Source organism: Microtus ochrogaster, unplaced genomic scaffold, assembly GCF_000317375.1.
Source record: "Microtus ochrogaster isolate Prairie Vole_2 unplaced genomic scaffold, MicOch1.0 UNK125, whole genome shotgun sequence".
NCBI lineage: Eukaryota > Metazoa > Chordata > Mammalia > Rodentia > Cricetidae > Microtus > Microtus ochrogaster.
Genome location: NW_004949223.1, coordinates 224,404 through 244,186, shown reverse-complemented (window position 1 = coordinate 244,186; position 19,783 = coordinate 224,404). Strand labels below are relative to the sequence as shown.

The 19,783-nt window shown below is 48.8% G+C and overlaps 1 protein-coding gene across 4 annotated transcripts in view; it reads left to right on the top strand.

Annotated features, from left to right (window-relative positions):
- Arhgef18 (Rho/Rac guanine nucleotide exchange factor 18) overlaps positions 1–19,783 on the top strand; it is a 71,615-nt gene that overhangs the window by 49,676 nt on the left and 2,156 nt on the right. For all 4 annotated transcript variants that reach the window (XM_026778309.1, XM_013355408.2, XM_026778311.1 and 1 more), the window contains 12 exons: positions 1,771–1,888; positions 3,909–4,157; positions 6,032–6,108; positions 9,064–9,242; positions 11,358–11,446; positions 13,588–13,773; positions 15,843–15,980; positions 16,311–16,441; positions 17,076–17,132; positions 17,225–17,272; positions 17,382–17,819; positions 18,659–18,992. In XM_026778309.1, the coding sequence (XP_026634110.1) occupies positions 1,771–1,888; positions 3,909–4,157; positions 6,032–6,108; positions 9,064–9,242; positions 11,358–11,446; positions 13,588–13,773; positions 15,843–15,980; positions 16,311–16,441; positions 17,076–17,132; positions 17,225–17,272; positions 17,382–17,819; positions 18,659–18,992 (2,044 nt within the window). The remainder of the gene's footprint in view (positions 1–1,770; positions 1,889–3,908; positions 4,158–6,031; positions 6,109–9,063; positions 9,243–11,357; positions 11,447–13,587; positions 13,774–15,842; positions 15,981–16,310; positions 16,442–17,075; positions 17,133–17,224; positions 17,273–17,381; positions 17,820–18,658; positions 18,993–19,783) is intronic.

Here is a 19,783-nt window from a genome sequence, read left to right as displayed (position 1 = left end):
GGAGGGAGGGAGGGAGAAGGAAGAAAAGAGGAGGAAAGCACAGTGGGGGCAGAAGCAGCAATGAGGGAGATCCAGTGAAACCTATATTCAGGGACTCTTCAAAAGCTCCTCCGTGACTCTGGTGCTCTTTAAGAAATAGCTCTTTTTGTTGGGGCTCAGTTGGTAGAGTGTTTCCTTAGCATGCACAAAAAGACTGGGTTGGTTTTGGGGTTTTGTTTTGTTTTGTTTGGAGACAGAGTTTCTCTGTTGCTTTGGAGCTTGTCCTAGAACTAGGTCTTGCAGACCAGGCTGGCCTCAAACTCACAGAAATCCACCTGCCTCTGCCTCCCGAGTGCTGGGATTAAAGGCAGGCACCACCACCACCCAGCTTATTTTTATTTGTTATTTAAGGTAAGATTTTGCTTTGTAGACCAGGCTAACCTCAAACTCAAGATCCTCCTGCCTCAGCCCCCCCTCCCCCCAGTGTTAGGATTATAGGCAAGCCCCACCCTACCTGGCTTAAATTCCTCTTTAACAGATCTCACTAACTGCCCACACACTTGTAACCTTTCCATATTTAGAAGACAATTCTTTTTTTAATTATTTATTTATTTATTATGTATACAATATTCTGTTTTGTGTATATGCCTGCAGGCCAGAATAGGGCATCAGACCCCATTACAGATGGTTGTGAGCCACCATGTGGTAGCTGGGAATTGAACTCAGGACCTTCGGGAGAGCAGGCAATGCTCTTAACCGCTGAACCATCTCTCCAGCCCTAGAAGACAATTCTTATTTGGGGGTCATAGAAGAAGGAAAAGGTCACAGCTAGGTGAAAGGGCAGGAGTTCCTGGCCTGAGATGTTTAACTGATTCAGCAGGAAGCTGAACCTAGTAGTTCAGGTCTCTCTGTAACCTCAACTTCTTAGAAGGCTGAAGCAGAAACATCTTGTAAAAGCTGTACTGTCTCAACTACAAAAAGGGCTGAAGAGATGGCTTAGGTCTTAGTGCTAGCTGCTGAGCCACAAGTTTGCAGTTTGGATCCCAAAGCACTTGTAACAAGCCTGGCATTCAGAACATGCATGCAACCTCAACTCCATTGTGGGGCTGAAGAAGACAAGAGAGTCATTGAGACTTTCTGGCTTCCAGCCTTGACAAGAAAACAGAAACTCCAGGTTCAAGGAGAGACCCTGCCACAAAGGGTCAGGACATGGCAGCATAGCCATAGCACAGGCCTCTAATAGAAGCATTAAGGCCAGCGCTGGTCTGCATAGTGAGACATAGTATCTCACTGTCGAGAGAGAGAGAGAGAGAGAGAGAGAGAGAGAGAGAGAGAGAGAGAGAGAGAGAGAAACTAAGTGAAGAGTAAGTGGGGGGACACCCAATGCCCTCTTCTGGTCTTTGAACACATACAGACCCCAAAAATGTTACCTTAGCATAATAGTACATACAGGTAATCATCAAACCATGTGTGTGTTAGACTGTCTGTCTGCCTGTCTGTCTGTCTGTCTTGAAATGCAGATCAGTGATAGAGTATTTGTTCAGCATGCCTGGGTCCTTGGTGCAACCACAAACACAAGGGAGTGGGGATGGTGAGGGAAGAAAATCGGAAAGCTGGGTGTGGTGCACATCTTTAATCTCAGCACTTGGGAGGCAGAGGCTGGTGTTCTCTGTGAGTTCCAGGACAGCCAGGGTCACATGGAGAGACCCTGTCTCAAAAATATCCAAAAATAAAAGAAGGTAGAAGAGAGAAAGAGATATTAAAACAAGCTATTTCTTTTCCATTTCACAGAAAATCGGCAACTTTTCCATTGTGCGACGGCTGGGAGTTCAGGAGTGTATCCTTCTGGTCACACAGCGCATAACCAAGTACCCAGTACTGGTGGAGCGTATCATCCAGAACACGGAAGGTGGGAACACACTGCCACTCTCGTGGGTCAGGGTGGATGGCTGTCTCAGTCCACCTGCTCTGGAGTTTATCAATGGACTGGCCAAGATCCCTCTTGTAATCTACTGGGTGCTAGGCAGTCAGCAGATGAGGACTGGAGCTGGGTGAACCTTTGCCCTTAGCAGAGGCTAGACCATGACAGGGCCCAGGTCAGTATCTGTAAACTGGACATGAACTAGACGAAAACAAGATGATTCCTGGGTTAGTAGAAAATGATTTCTAGGACTGGAGAAATGGCCCAGCCATGAGAGCACAATTAGTCCTCCAGAGAAACCCGGGCTTGAGTCCTAGCACCCACATGGTGTCTCACAAGCATACACAACACAGTTCTGGGGGACTCACACCCTCTTCTGTCCTCCACAGGCACTGTACTATGGAGCACAGGCATAAATGCAACAAAATACTTACACATGTAAATAGAAATAAAAAGAAATGACCTCTGAGTTATATGTCCAGGGCAAGATCTGAGCTGGTGCAGTGGGCATAGGTGTTCTCTCGGCATGAGGGGGCCTTGTATTGTGTAACACTTTTCCTGGGAGACTTTAACAAATGCCTACTCATCCCAAACAGTGATTGGGAACTAACAACTGACCAGTATAACCTACCATCAAAGTGCAACTTGGTGAACCAATGATTATTGCGGTTACTTAAGAGCATGGATAAACAGTTACTTATAGGAGTAGGGGTGACTGGAAGGCAGCTACGTCACCAAAAGCCACCACAGCAGGTGTGTTAGGACTCAAAAAAGCTGGAAGCTTGGATCTCTCTGCAGGACTTGCAGGCAACTAAACATGGAGCATGTCCTCACGTGAGCAGCCCTTAGTGTTTTCATTATTAGGGAGACCTGCTGTATGACTCTGAGTTTCAGGGACTTCCTGAGTCTTAACAACTTTCCTCCAGAATAGAACATTTTAATTCAGAGGAAATTGCTGTCCAACAGAGAGGCAGGAAGATCCACATGTTCTACACTAACCTGGGCTGCATTATGAGACCCTGATTCAAGAGTCAAACAGAAAGAAGAAAAAGATGACATCTGATGGCCACAGAGAGCACAGCAGAAAGGTCATGTAGCATGCCAGGTGCTCATGGGAGCAGGGACGATGACCGCCCCTCTCAGATATCTGCCAGGTTTGGGCCATGAGGAAATGGCAAGTTTCTCTACTGTGTCCGTCAGGTGATAGGGCCCTTCTGTTGACTGGAACAGGAAGTAGAAGCAGTCATTTTATGAAGAGCTAAGGACTTGACGGGAATCTGTCTATAATGATGGTAGGTGTGTGGTGTGCTGGGTACTTTGTGCCGTTTGAACCACCACACCTAACTTTTTAAACTCTATGCCAAGCATGGTGGCAAGAGGTGGAGGTAGGAGGATCTTCTACAAGTTTGAGGCCAACTGGATTCACACTGAATTCTAGGCTAGCCAGGGCTACAGATCAAGATCTTGTTTCCACAAAAACAAAGGCTGAGTATCATGGCACACTCCTTCAGTCCCAGAACTCTCAGAGGCAGGTGGATCTCTGAGTTCCAGGACAGCCAGGGCATGTGAAGAGACCCTGCTCTGCCTCAAAAAAGAAAAAGCAAAACAAAATTAGCCAAGTATGGTATTGCAGGCCTGTAGTTCTAGTACCTGGGAGGTATAGGGGGCAGGAGCATCAGGAGTTCAAGGTCATTCTCTATAGGAACCTGTGCTACATGATATCCTGTCTCAAAAAATAATTCAAACAGAGACAAACTGAGTTCATTAAACTCTGGGCTATTACTAATTTTGGAGAACCATTCTCATCTCAGAAATTACAGTTGGCAGAGGGTTCTGAAAGACCTCTAAGCGGTGGCCCTAGGGAATGAATGTACCCATAGATCCCATCCAGATGTGGCCCTAGGGAATGAATGTACCCATAGATCCCATCCAGATGTGGCACATCCACTTCTGCTGTGTTTGTGAGCGTGGGCACAAAGACAGTGCTGCCTCTGCTTATGTGTGACAGCTGGCACTGAGGACCACAAAGACCTGAGCCAGGCCCTGAACCTCATCAAAGACATCATCTCACAAGTGGATGCCAAAGTCAGTGAGTATGAGAAGGACCAGCGCCTCAGGGAGATCGCAGGCAAGGTGGACTTGAAGTCATCCAGCAAACTCAAGAATGGGCTTACCTTCCGCAAGGAGGACATGCTGCGGCGCCAGCTCCACCTAGAGGGCACCTTGTGCTGGAAGTCCACATCAGGACGCTTGAAAGGTAAAATGTCTGCCTCTGGCCACCTCTGCTGGGTTTCATGTTGGCTCCACAGAATGCAACCTTGCAGTTCTGGCAGCTGTGTTCGAGTGATAGGCACCATCTGGATGGTTTGGGCTCTATCTTAGATTATATTCCATCTTGAATTGGCACTAAATGACGGGAACAAGACCAAACTCGCACCACTCGAGCGTTCTCAGGTTTAGAGGAAGCAGTGGACTACAGAGAATAGACTGGAGGAAGAGTGTTTAATTTAGACAAGATCATCAGAAATGGCTCTTCCAGGGATGGTGCTGTAGGTCAGTTGTGTGCTTGCCTAGCATGCTTGAGGCCTTGGTTTCCAGCCACAACACCAAGTAATCTTGAGCATAGTGACTGTCAGCTCCAGGGAAGCAGAAGCAAAGGGATTGGGAATTTAGGGTCATTCACAGCGACAGATTGAGTTGGAAGCCAGAGTAGGATCCATGAGACCCTGCCTCAAAAGGGGGTAAAAAAGAAAAAGAGGCTCCCTCAAACATTAGTATCTGCACTCCTGTGACTCGTGTGCAAACGTCTCACTGTGAGAGGTGTTCATACAGTCACAGGGATAAAGCACCAAGCGGGACTGGGACTTAAGGGAGCTGAGGCCAGCCCTGCCTCCATCTTTGCAGCCGGAGACAAGATATGACCTGGGATAGAAAGAGAAGTGCATTTCAACAAAGAAACCACCTAGAGGCTGGAACAATGATTCAGTGGGTAAAGTGCTTGCCTGAGTTCAGTCCCCAGCCCGGCATGGTGATACATGCCTGTAACCCTAGTACTGTTTACACTAGTTTAGCCACGTGTGGTGGAAGTATAGATCCAACTTGCACAACTTGTCCTCCAACCTTCACATACACACTAGGGCATGCACACACCTTCCTTCTAGCCAATTTCCTCTGCATGCCATACACACACATCAAAAAAAAAAAAATTAGGAAGTGATTAAGGAAGATACCCAATATCAACCCCTAGTGTGTGCACATAGACATGCACAGATGCACCCACACAAATGTGTGCACATATGCATGAACATATATATGGATTACATGTGTACCCATATGCACAAAATAGCAACGATAATAAATGAGGGGCTGGAAAGATGGCAAAGTCTCTAAGCGTACCTGCTGCTCTTATAAAGAACTCTAAATTTGGTTCCCAGAACCCACACTGGGCAGCTTACAGCTGCCTGTAACTCCAGCTATAGGAACCCAGCAGCTCTACTCACTGAGAGCACTTACATACATGCACAAGGCCACACAAACACCCATGCACACATAGTTAAAAATAAATCCTTGAACGAGGCTTGGTGGTGCACACCTTTAATCCCAGCACTCAGGAGGCAGACACAGGCAGATCTCTGTGAGTTCAAGGCCAGCCTGGTCTACAGAGCAGGTTCCAGGACAGGCTCCAAAGCTACAAAGAAACTCTGTCTCGAAAAACCAAAAATAAAGTAAAATAAAAATAAATAAATAAAAAATAAAAATAAATTCTTAAGCCAGGCGGTGGTGGCACACATCGTTAAGGCAGAGGTAGGCAGATCTCTGAGTTCGAGACCAATCTGGTCTAGAAAACAAGTTCCAGGACATCCAACGGCTACACAGAGAAACCAGAAAGCAAGAAAAATAATGAAAGAACTGAATGGGACATGGGAGCTCTAGCTTGAGTTCTGAATTTTCCGAGCGAGAGCCTCTGACGTTCATTTACGCCGAGTCTCCAAACTCAGGTACTTTGTGGAAAGGGATGAGTTAGGATGGGAATTCCTAGGAACAAGAGGCTGAAGCATCGTGGTGCTTCCCTCTTGAGCCCTTCTGGGCACGTGGTCTCTAAGACTATCCTCCGTGTGCTGGTCTCTGCAGATGTCCTCGCTGTCCTGTTGACTGACGTGCTTCTGCTGCTGCAGGAAAAGGATCAGAAATACGTCTTTGCTTCTGTGGTATGTGCCTAACGTCTTCCCAGGTCCCATGTCTTTGCTTCCATGGCATGTGTCTGATGTCTTCACAGGCCCCACTTGCTGGGGCCATGCCGTGGTGGGCCCCATAGAGGGATGTCCAAGACAAGACATGGAGAGGAAACACAGATGGGGTGTAATATACTGAGAGACACCCTGTCTCATGGTCCTTCCAGAAGGTTCCAGCCAATGGACATCAATAGAATGTATAGGGGATGAGAACCTGTCTTGCTTCCTGGTATGGCTCTGGTCCTCATTGAAAGGTCTCCGATGGGAGGACCTTAAGGGGGACACTGAGGTAGTTGTCCTTGGGTAAAAAGTTTATTAAAAGAATTAGTAATGCCATAAGCAGATGGCAGTGTGGAAAGGGCTCTAAACAGAGTTCAAACTCAGAAGGCAGGATAGGGACCATTCTTTACAGATATGAGAGGAGGGAGGAGGTTCACATAAGCTGTCTCTGATTCCTGGGTGGCAGAGAGAAGGGACAGAATGACAGGGTAGGAATATGTCACTCTAAGAGTGCAGGAGAAGTGAGAAGGAGGGGCGCATCTAGTTGAGTCTGTGAACTTACATGGGGACATGAGAATGGTAAGCATCATCCTTCTGGAATGATACCTGGGGGTAGCAGAATCTGCTCTAAGGATGGAGCTGGAGAGGGCTGCAGGTGGGCGTAATTTAAACAGTGTCTGGTCGGGGAGTTAAGCACTTCCTTCCTGAAGTGCCCAAGGAGCTGTTACAGATTCACAGACACATTCTCTATACTGGGGTGCAGAGGGCTTTACCTATAGCTGTGAGGCTAGGGAGAAAGGGAAGGGCTGCTGCCTGATTATCCCCTAGCCCATGATCTAAAACATCCTCAGTCTTTCCAGCCTCACTGTCTTTGTGTGTCCAACATCCCCGGGTATTCACAGGCCCTAGGGTCTGACCCAAAGAACCTTATCTTAGTGTATGGATGTTGGATGTACTGGTATGGCAAATGGTAAAAAGCCTCTGCTCTGGGGGTCTGTAGAGAAGGGGATGGGACAGAAAGCAGAAGAAAAGGACCTAAACTGAGTTTATGTGGCACACTAATAAAGCCCCAAATTGGAATCTGCACCATTTACATGGACAAAGGACACTAAGACCCAGAGGTTCCACATCAAGATTGTCAGCTGTTCAGTCCCTGAGCAAGCCTGGCGAGTGGCCATGCTCTCTATGGGATGGGCATCAGAAAAATGAGAGAGATAGGTAAGGGGGGTGAGGACAGGTGGACCTGAGGGAATGGTGTGGGGCCCCAAAATCCCTGCGTTTTCAGCTCCAAGTGTTAGATCGGGACTTATGGAGGTGATGTGGAAATAAGAGCATCCTGACCTCTGCCAATGCAGATTGTTCTTTAATCAAAACGAAGGACTGCAGACTCTGCAGGGGTGGAGATGGGGCCAAGGCCAATGGCTTAGTGTCTTATAGGGCAGAAAGGGAAACCTTGAGGTGGACAATTCTGTCCGTTGACCTTAAAGCACCTCAGGAATTCTCCCACCTTTCCATAAACCGGGTCAGACTATTTTTGTCACAGAAGCTGCTCCCCTCTTTAGCCACCACAGTTTCACACAAGGCGTAGGTGTCAGTGTGATAGCTGTGTGCCCCACCCGCACTCTCAGAGGACTTTGGGGCATTAATAGACTTGAACCAGGAAACATGCAAGCACCATCATCTTCCTAGACCCGCTCGTCCTCCTGCCTCCTGTACAATATCTCAGATGGATCTCTGTGTATCCCAGGTGAGACGTAAAGTAGCCTGTCTTAGTCCCCAGAAATGCAAGGACAAGTCAACCGCAGCACCCAGTGTTAATATGTTCAGGAGTTCTTAGACAGGAAAGCACACACACACGAAAAGAAAAATCATCCAAGCTGGCTTAATTGCATACACCTGTCATCTGAGGGTTTGTAAATTCAGGGCCTTATATAATATAGCCCAGGTTGGCCTGGAGCTCACTGGTTAGCTGAGGCTGGCCTTGATCTTCTGAACTTCCTACCTCCACATCTTAAGTGTTGGGGTGACAGACCTGTGACTGGCCCAGTCTTACAGTCCTATAAGGATACCAGTTCTATTGGTTTGGACCGCTGGAAAGATGAGTCTTGTTTAACATGACTTTATCTTTAAAGATCCTGCCTCTGCACACCATCACATTCTAAGGTGCTTGGGCTTAAAACCTCAATATATAAGAGGGTCTGGGTAATTTAACTCAGAACACTACTTGATGTGCCTTTTGAGGTCAGCAGGTGGCTCCATGGGTAAGGATGCTGCTGCAAGGCTTCATGACCCGAGTTCACTACCCAGAACCCTCATGGTGGAAGGAGAGAGCCAGCTCCCACAAGTTGTCCTCCCATCTCCACAGGTGTACCATGCATGCATGTGCATGCACACATGCATGCTCTCACTCATACAAAATGTTAAAAAAATATATTAATAACAGAAAAGAACCATGCCCTATGCCAGGTATGGTGGTGCATGCCTGAAGTCCCAACACTTGGAAGCTGAGACAGGGCCGCTGTCAACCTGAAGCCAGCCGGGTTTCACAATGAGTTCAAGCCCTCAAAAGGCATTAAAAAGAATACTGGGATATCTGTTAAATAGTCTCCAGTTAGTAAAACATTCCTGCTTTGTGCTGGCATGACTCTTTAGTACTTGAAAACCTGAGCTCATTCCCTAGAGCCCACATGAAAAAGTAGGGTGTGGTGGCACACACTCGTGCCCCCGGGCTGGGGAGACAGATCCCAGGGGCTCACTGGCTTACCTGCCTGACCTACTTGGTGAACCTCAGGACACTGAGAAACCACGCACCTGAGGAACAACAGCCAAGATTCATCTGCCTTCCGTGAAAATGCGTGTATACACTGGGAGTGGCTCTAGTGCTGTTTGACTATAGCAGGACAACAAGTTTCCATCACCTTCCCCCTGCAGGACTCAAAGCCGCCCATCATCTCTCTGCAAAAGCTAATTGTGAGAGAAGTGGCCAACGAGGAGAAGGCCATGTTTCTGATCAGTGCCTCCATGCAAGGACCGGAGATGTATGAGATCTATACCAATTCTAAAGAAGACAGGAACACCTGGATGGCTCACATCCGCAGAGCCGTGGAGAGGTGAGCCCAGGGTCTTCTGCCTCCTCAGGCAGGCTCTTCCTGCCCAATCATGCTCTCGGGATTGAGAAGCTATTCTCCTCTGACTTTGACCTCCAGACAGATCCCTTCATTGGTTGGTTGCTTTTTGAGAAACAATCTCATGTAGCCCAGGCTGGCATCCAGCTCACTGTGTAGCCTAAGATGAGCCTTATTATCTTCCTGCCTTCACCTCCCAGGTTCTGGGATGAAAGGTAGGCACCACTGTACCCAGTTTATACAGTGCCAGGGGTGAAATCCAGAGTCATGAGTGTAAGTGAGCACCCTACCAACCGAGCCACCCAGTCCCATGAGGAAATCATGTCTCACAATGAACTGCTCCTTCTAATAATGGCCAACCTGTCACAGTGCTGAAAAGGCCTGGATATTTCTGTATAAGGTGTGCAAGGGACCAGGCAGTTCTAAATTGGACCTTTATTGTGGGCCACTCAGATAAGCAGTTTGAGGCCAGCCTTGTTGGAGCAGGTTATAATATCCTCTTTATTTCTCAGACTGAGCGCCCTGCAGATCCCAGTCCAGTGCTTTATCTCTTCCCCCTGCCTGAACCAGAATCTGGCTGACAGGTGGGCATGGAGATTAGTCCAGCCTCCAGCTATAGCCAGCCTCCTGCTCCATATTCACACCATGCTTAGAAGCTTCAGCTCCGAGTGGTCCACAGCTCCCAGTGTCTGACAGTCATCCACAGCTGGGCACTGATCACCTCCTCCATGTCACAGCTGGGCACTTTAAACCTGTACATGAGGAGCTTGAGAAATGGCTCAGTTAATGCTAACTGCTTTTGCAGAGGACCTGAATTAAGTTACTAGCACCCACATAGTGTGGCTGCTCACAACTGCCTATAATTCTAGTTCAGGGGATCCGATGCTTTTTTCTGGCCCCCATTACCAGCACATACATGGCATGTGCACACACATACATATAAGTTAAATGTATCACAGTTTTTAAAAATTTGTGCAAGAAGTAGAATTTGGTGTGTACCTGTACCCCCCCCTCCCCCCGCAACATTAGGAACCTAAGGCAGGAGGATCAGAAGTTCTGGTTAAACCCTGACCCTTTGAGAGCTGTTGTGTATTGACTCCCTTCCTCCTCGTCCTCCAAGCTAAGCTCCTCACAAAAGTAGTGTACAGAACCTAGGGCTGTAACTTGGTAACATGCTTACCCAGCATGCATAGAGCTCTCAGTCCAAGCCCCAGCACTATATAAGCTGGTTGTGACTGTGCGTGCCTGTAATCCCAGCACTTGACGTTGTAGAGGCAGGAAGATCAGAAAATCAAGGTTGTCCTTGGCCAGAGTAGTCTGGGTCTAGCCTGGGACACGTGATGCCTTGTTGGTTGTTTGTTGTTGTTGTTTGTTTTTTAAAAAAACAAATAGGTGGTGGTGATTACACCTTTATCGCAGCACTCACGTGGATCTCTGAGCTTGAGGCTAGCCTGATCTACAAAGGGAGTTCCAGGACAGCCAGGACTACCCAGAGAAACCCTGTCATGAAAACCAAATAACAACAAAACCCAGCAGTGCACAGGGAGACATAGGTCAGTGGAAGAGCCATTTCATAGCTAATACAGGCCCTGGTTCAGTAACCTTTTTTTAGTTTTCTTTGAGACCAGGTTTCTCTGTAGCTTTGGAGCCTGTCCTAGAACTAGCTCTTGTAGACCAGGCTGGCATCGAACTCACAGAGATCTGCCTGCCTCTGCCTCCTGAGTGCTGGGATTAAAGGCGTGTGCCACCACTGCCCGGCCTGGCTCAGTAATCTTTTCATAATTACATTTCTTTATTGGAGAGAAAGTGAGCCATGGCATGCATGCAAAGGTCAGAGGACAACTTTTGGGGTTAGTTATTCTCTTCTATTATGTGAGTCCTGGGGACTGAATTCAGGCATGGACACGCCAAAAGTGGGTGTTGGATGTTTTCTGTCCCTCTACCTATTCTGCTGAGGCAGGGTCTCTTGTAGATCTGGGGCTCCATTATCCCCCAAGCCATCCCCCCAGCATAAGGAAGAGAGAAAAGGGATGCTCTGTGGTGCTGCTATCAGAACATGGGCCATGTGACATGGATGGCAGCTGTCCCCTTTGCCTGCAGCTGTCCAGATAAGGAGGAGGGCTCCTCCATCGAGCCTGAAGAGAGGAGGATGAGTGAAGCCTTCACCCTGAGACTCCGGGACTTTCAAGGTAAGAGGGGTCAGCACTGTGAGCTGTAACCCATGGTCCCACATCAAGTTTATGCCTCCTCATTGAGGACTAATGTACAAGAGTTCAGTTCATGGCCAGGGAGATGGTTCAGTAGGTAGAGTGCTTGACTAGCTTGCATGAGGCCCATGGGTTCCAACCCCAGCACCACAAACACAGGGGTAAGTGTCAGGAGTTCAAGGTCATCTTCAGCTATGTGGTGAGCAAATCTAGCTAGAGCTAAAGATTGCCTCAAAGATAGATAGATATAGATAGATAGATAGATAGATAGATAGATAGATAGATAGATAGATAGATAGATATGATTAAAAAATAAAACATCACAATAAAAAATAAGTAAATGGAGCCAGACATGGTGGCTGCACACCTTTAGTATAGCACTCAGAAGAATTTTATGTGTATGGGCAGTGTGCATTTTGCCTGCATGCATGTCTGTGCACTACATGCATGCAATGCATGCAGAAGCCAGAAGAGGAAGTATGAGCCACCCTGTGGATGCCAGGAATCAAATCTGGGTCCTCTGCAAGAACAACAAATGTCAGATGTTCTTAACCACTGAGCCATGTCACTAGGCCCAAGATTGATAAACTTGGGAGAGGATTGATGGGAATTCAAAGCCAGCCTGCATCCTTCAGCTATTACCAGGTGAACCAAGAGTATATAACAAGATGATGTCTAAAAACAAGAAATTAATTAATAACAACCCTGTTTTCTGGGCTGACAGGATGGCTCAGCAGGTAACGGTAGCTTGTTACCACATCTGACAACCCAGTTTCAGTCCCTGGAACTGACATAATAGAACCAACAGCTCCAAGTGGTCCTCTGACTACCACATGCAATCCATGGCATGCTTGCCATGTAATACACAAATAAGGGAATAATGTTTAAATAATGTTTAAAACAACCCCTCAGTTTTCTAACATAAAATTTTTAAGAATTTAAGGTTTTTAAATTTTTTTTAAGCTACGTGTGGTAGTTCACACTCACACCTATAATCCATGTACTTGGGTGGCCAAGGCAAGGGGATCTCCAGCCTGCAGAAGAGTAAAATCCTGTCTCAAAAAAACAAACAGAACAGATGATGGTGGTGCCCGCCTTTAATCCCAGCACTAGGGAGGCAGAGGCAGGCCTGGTCTAGAAAGCAAGTTCCAGGACAGCTGACACTACACAGAGAAGCCCTGTCTCAAAAGACCAAAAAACAAACAAACAAAACAAGGGGCTGGAGAGACGGCTCAGCAATTAAGAACGCTTGCTGCACAACCATGTGGGCCAGCGTTCAGACCCAGTCCCCACATAACAGACCAGATGTCCTGCATACACACCTGTAACCCTAGGTCTGAGAAGTGCAGAGACAAGGGGATTGCCAGGATTACAATCTATGGCTTACAGACATAGAGCCCCAGCTTTGAGGAGAGATTCTCCTCCAATGAGTACACAGAGTGACAGAGAAGGACACCTGATGTCATCTTCTGGTCTCCATGCATGCACACAGATGTCACACCCAAATGCATATATGTATACTCATACATGAATAAATATGGGGGAGGGGGTTTGAGACAGGGTCTTTCAGTAGTCCTGGCTGCCCTAGAACTCACTATGTAGAGATCATATATCCTCCTGAATCTGCCTCCCAAGTGCTAGGATTAAAGGCATGTACCACCACGTCCAGCAAATAAATCTTAAAAACAAAACAAAGCCCTGGGCTGGCAAGATGGCTTAGTGAGTAGACACTTGGCTGCCAAACCTGTTGGCCCAAGTTCAATACCCAGATTCCACGGAATGAAGCAACTCAATTCCTGCAAGTTATCCTCTGACCTCCACACATTGTGTGCCCACACATATACACAAATAAATAGATGTAATGTAAAATTTTTTACATTAAAACGTATACTGTCTTTCAAGGCTTCTGCTCCAGACTCCTGCCTGTCCACACTTCCCTGCCATTTGGTGTCCACAGTGGGGATGGGAGGGGGAGTTGAGAGGACAGGACCATACTAGTCGGTGTTAGAGCGCAGACAGGGGGTGTGCCTTTGAAGTTACAGGTCAGTTGGGCACCCCACCCTCACAGTCTGGCTCCAAGAGCAGGTTTCTGGGGCTGACCACCACCTCTGGGTCCTCTATAGAACGACTGAGCCTGAAAGACCAGCTGATCGCACAGAGCCTTCAGGAGAAGCAGCAGATCTACCTGGAGATGGCAGAGCTGAGTGGGCTGGATGAGTCAGCCCAGTGCCGAGGCCTCTTCCGAGGAGGCGGGGACCCCTCTGAGACCCTACGGGGGGAGCAGATTCTCAGATTAGCCATGAGCGAGAGTAAGTCTATCATCCCATTATGGTATGTTATGATATTGTAAGGGTGGGCTGCATGGGGGTCCAAAGCCAGGCCCAGGACTCTGTGTGGCTGACCTTACCTGGGACCACTGTCATTTTGCTTTCTTGTGATTCGGGGAACCCAGCATGTGCAAGAACTCTACAACCAAGCTACACCCAATCCTTTATGTGCTTTCTCTGCCAATCAACAAACACTCCCTGGGTGACCTGGTTAACCCCAGAGGTCTAAAGTTGACTCAGGGCTAGGGCTGTGGCTCTGTTGGTAGGGTGCTTGTCTAGCGTGTGTGAAGTCCTGGAATCCCAGCACTTGGGAGACTGAGGCAGGGGGACCAAAAGTTCAAGGTCATCCTTAGCTCCTTAATGAATCTGAAGCTCATCTGAGAGGCATGAAAGACTTGTCCTCAGGTGGGGAAATAAAGCCTGGGCCTAAGAAGTGGCCGTCAGGTAGGAGTGCTAACCTCCATGTATGACAGCCTGAGTTCAACCCTAGACATCCACGTGAGAGAAGGACAGAATCAACTCCTGCACGTTGTCCTCCAACCGCCACTTGTGCTCTGTGTTACATGTGTGCATTCATACACACAAGAAATAAAATGTCATTAAATTTTCTGAGTAAAATCCAGTTCCCTGATACAGATCCTTCTTTTCTGGGACAGCCCCCAATAATATTCTCAGGAAAATGTATATACATTTTGAGGGACTTATGGAGTTCGGAAAAACACCCTTGACTTGGGCCAGAACTCCAACTCAAGCTCCAGCAGGCTGCCAGGCATTAACAACCATTAAACCACTGGATACATATAACCTGCTGTCTCTATACACATTCTACCCTGACCATGCAGAGACCCCTCTGCCAGCCTCAAGGCTGGTAAGGGGAACCTTCAGCGATACAGGAGCTCCTAACAGCGCCATTGCAGCCACCAGGGCCCCATGATGTCCAGGAAGGCAGCCAATGTAGTGGCTCTCTTCCATCAGCAAGTCAGACCACTCAACCCCTTGCCTGCACAGCTTAGCCACGACCCTCCAGCCACACCCACACTGCCCTTCCACCTCCGTCTCCTGAGGCCATTGTTCCTGGCCTCCAGTGACACAAATCTGGTACATGGGTTGGGAATGTTCTCCCTGCCTCTTCACCTGGCTAGAGACTTTGAATGGTAGATGGTCATTGAAGGGTTTGTAGACCACCCTTACCCCATGGGCAGCCCTCCTGTTCAGCTCTCACTTTATGTGTTTGCTGCTAAGCCTAGGTAGGGACTGGTGCATCACATCCCTAGGCCTGGCTTGGGGCCTAGATTTCAGTAGCACCCTGAGGAACTGGAGAGAAAAGTCACCGGGCCCATATGGCTCCTGTCTATATGTTGTGTGACACTTTTTTTTTTTTGAGGAGACATGAACGTATACATCTTCACCCTAGACAGGGAACTAATGACAGACTGAAGTAACAATAACACCAGTCCAACTTGGTAAACCAGTAAGTTTGTAGAGATCACTTACAAGCAGTGGTGAGGGATTACTTATAACTTAAAGGCAGTTGCATCACTGAAAGCCACCCCAGCCTAGATGACAACTAATGAAAACTGGGACCCTGGAGCTCTCTTCATGACTTGCAGGCAAAGTTGGCTGAACTGGTTGGGAGAGTCTCTTTTCTCCAGCAGTCCTTTCTATTTATATTACTTCTGGTAAGTTTCAGGGACTTCCTGAGATTTGTGCATTGTTGACTTCCTAAGTCTTACCATGCCTCCTTTCAGAACTTCCTGAATCTTATGGAGCCTCTCTCTAAGATAGGTTGTTTTCAAACCCAATGGCTTCCCAATTTCCTTAGCTTCTCCCTTAGACACTGAGGATGATGGCTCAGAGTTTGGCTCCATTATTAGAGTGCTTGCCTAACTCTGGGCTCTGTCCCCAGCACTGCCAAAGCCAAAGTAATAGTGTATAACTATCATCGCAGTACTCAACTGCCACACTTGTTTCTGACTCAGGTCTGGGCTCCCTGCCGCCCTGGCATAACCCCCACCACCTGTTAACTCATGTCCCCCACATCTCCTTCACAGTTGAGGGCATCCAAAGCCTGATTTGCCGGCGGCTGGGCAGCACCAGTGGCCAAGTGGAGGAAGGAGGTGTCTCTGCAGGCCTGCCTCGGAGGGCTGAGACCTTCGGGGGCTATGACAATGTGGGCAGCCCCAGCAAGAGTAAGTATGTTACCTACGTCTGAGGCTGTGCCTCAGGAAGCTCATGAGTGGCAGATCCAGTGCTCTGTACAGTGTGACTTCTTGAGTTTTTAGTCGTGAGCCTTAACCTTTAACAGCTGAGCTATCTCCAGCATTGGGGGTATAATTCCTGAAAACAGTCCTCAGTCCTCTGGGTATTGTGGACTCTATACTACAAAGCCAGGGCCCTGCAGCAGGCCTCTGGGAGCACTAGCATGTATTTATTACGTGGTAGGGTTTGGGTGAAGAGGAGGAGAACCCAGACCCTGTGGGATTCATAGCATCCTCTTGTGATCAATTTGGGGTCTCCAGATGGCAGCTTTAAAAAGAAGATGTGCAACAACGACCTCGGGCCCCAAGACTGGCAGGGGCCTGCTAGTGGCCCAGATTCCAGATCCTGTGACGGCAACACCCCCGGTGGCTGTGAGGAATCACCACAGGCGGTAAGTGACTCATGGTAATGTTGATTACCTGGGTTCAGACAGTCCACCAAGTCAGCATAACCACCACTAACATGGCAGCCTTCAAAATTAATCTTGCAGACCCCTGGGAATGACTGGCAGTGACTCGGGAGGGAGGCAGAGGAGAGAATAGGCTTGACTTCAGCAGGCCCAAAACCTCACATTGGTACCATAAGCTATCCAGAGTGTGTGGTAACATGTGCCCACATTCCTGACCTTTCACAGGCTCTTCCCTCCCTATTTGACTTGGCACAACTATCACCTGCGCATTGTTGCTGAGGTTTCCAGAAGCTAAGGCCACCTGCCCCTATCTGTATCTTGAACAGGACCCTGTGTCTGGCATGGCCACATAAGCTTCACTTCCAAGCCTCCAAGCCTCCCCTACTGTAGAGCTGGACATCAGCCACCTCCCCACCTCCCAGGCATCCCATTTTCATTCTCCAGACTCTTGAATGGACGTACATCAGATGGCCATAGCACTTGTACCCCCACACACAGTCATAGCTCAGGCCTGGGTCCTTTTCTTTTTCCCAAGCCCAGAATATGTCTGCTCACATAGTGAGCCATGGTGGTTTAGGTTTAATCCCATTTGCTACTATCATCCTCTTCTTCACAGGTGGAGATGCCTAGCACAGAGAGCAGCTCATGTCTGCCCACTGTCCTGGAGTCAGAGGTACCACCCCTGGTCCACCTCCCCCAGGGACGGCATGCCCACATATCCTGTGTACCTTCATCAGGTAGACCAATTTGGCTTTCTCTCTGCAGCTGGTCCACCGGGTCCAGACACTGTCGCAGCTTCTTCTTAGTCTCCAGGTACCGGCAGCATCAGGGAGGGGACTGGCTGCTTCCGCTCTTTGCTGGTTGGCTGGGTCTAACCAAGGACCATGGCTCTCATCAGCCCCATCCCTATCCCTGTCCCTAGGCAGTTATCGCTCAACAAGACAGCTATGTGGAGATGCAGCGAGTGGCCATCCAGGAGCGTGAGAAGCAGTTCCGACTGCAATCAACACGCGGGAACCTGCTGCTAGAGCAAGAGCGGCAGCGCAACTTCGAGAAGCAGCGTGAGGAGCGTGCTAGTGTTGAAAAGCTGCAGAGCCAGCTGCGCCAGGAGCAGCAGCGGTGGGAGCGGGAACATGCACGATTGCAGGAGAGGGAGGATGAGGCACGCCAGCTCCGCCAGCAACTGGACCAGGAGCGCATGGAGCTGGAACAGCAGCGCCAGGCCTACCAGCACGACCTGGAGCGTCTACGCGAGGCCCAGCGCGCAGTGGACCGTGAACGTGAGCGCCTGGAGCTGCTGCGCAGGTTCAAGAAGCAGAACACCATACCAGGGGCACTACCCCCAGAGGTGTTGGCAGAGGTGGGTGAGACTGTGTGGCCAAACTGCTAAATTGGAAATGTGACTTGGTTTAGTGCTTGACTAGCTGGCACGAAGTCCCTGGTTCCAACCCCAGCATTGCATAAAAAAAAAAAAAAAAAAAAAAAAAAAAACCACTGCCTGGTGGTGGTACAAACCTTTAATCCCAGGATCTTCTGAGTTCAAGGCCAGTCTGGTCTAAGTGAGTTCCAGGACAGCCATATGTGATACACAAAGAAACCCTGTCTCAAAAAAAAAAAAACTATAGTGGCACAGGCCTATCAGCCTAACATTCAGGGGGTGGAGGCAGAAGGATTAGATCATCCTTGGCTACATAGCAAGTTCAAAGCCACTTAGGCTATGTGAGACCGTGGGGGATGTGGGAGCTGCTGTTAAAAGAAGCACATGCTTTTAACCCCAGCAATCAGGAGGCAGAGATGGATCTCCAGGAATTCGAGGCCAACCTGGTCTATATAGAGTTCTAGGACAGCCAGGGCTACATAGACAGACCCTGTGAGCAATCCAGATTAGATTATGTGGCCATATTTGTGCATGAGAGAGAGCACACACATATATGGCCCAGTGTGACCATGGATATCCATATACTGGTGTGTTCCGCTAATTGTAAATCACCAGAAGCACTGTAGACTGAAGCAGTGCTCTGCAGAATGCAGAATACACCTTCCCAGCTAGGTAGGCAACACCTATTTATCTCCGAGCACTTACCAGTTGTGTTTGGTCCTCCCCAGTCTATAGCCACCAAAGGACTGGGAAGCCTTTTGTGGGGTTAATAGTCACCAGCAGGCTCAGCAATGATAGGCTGTGTCTTCTATTACTTTCAGGCCCAACCCACAAGCCACCCTCCCAGTTTCAATGGGGATGGACTAGAGGGGCGCTTAGCCCTAGCCAAAGCACCAGGGACCCAAGGGAGCATGCTGCTGTCTGGCACAGGACCTGAGTACATAGAGCGACCTGAGGTGGCCCGCTGGAATAGTACCACTGCTGAGAGCCGGTCAGCCAAGAGTGATGTGCCCATCCAGCTGCTCAGTGCCACCAACCAGATTCAGAGGCAGACAGCTGTGCAGCAGCAGATCCCTACCAAGCTAGCTGCCTCCACCAAGGGTGGCAAAGATAAGAGCAGCAAGAGCAGGGGTTCCCAGCGTTGGGAGAGCTCAGGTGAGTTACACCCCACCCCCAAAGATCACGGACCCCTGTAGAAGGTCCACTGTGGAGCTCAAATCGGGTCCCCTGTACCATCCACTGGAGTTCTCTGTCTCAGCAGCGGAACTGAAATGACAGACCTCAGGCAGGGAGTCAGCCAGCCAAGCACCAGCACGGGCAAGTAGCATGGCAAGAAAGCAGTGTCCGTGGTTCCACTTGCGTGTCTGTTGCTATGATAAAAACACCCTGACCAAAAGCCCCTTAGAGAAGTGATTTATTTTAGCTCGCAGGTCAGTCCATCACTGGGGGGAGTCAAGGCGGCAAGAGCTTGAGACAGCCCAAGTAACATCCACTGTCAGGCACGCAGAGAATGAAGGCGTGTTTGACTAGTGCCCAGCCATCTTTCTCAATTATCCAGACCAGGGCCTAAATCTAAGGAATGGTGGAGCCCACTTTCAGGCTGGGTTGTCCACACTGATTAAGGCAAACAAGACAATCCCTCACAGATATGCCCACCAGTCAGCCTGATGGAGGCAATCCTTCACCAAGACCTTTGTCCCAAGTTGTGTTGTTGACAAAACTAATCATCATGCCCATTTACTTAGAACCTCCCAGCTGGGGCACAGGTCAGGCACTAGGGTCTGTACCCAGCATCTTTGTCCCCTCCCCATAGAAATTCCCTATTCAGTTGACACAGGAAGTCGTGACCTTTCCCATAAGCAGAGTCCCTGTCCTAATGATCATGGAAAAAGGATGTTTGCTTGGGAGCCACACCCTGCTCCCATCCCAATGCTGAGTGACTCTGT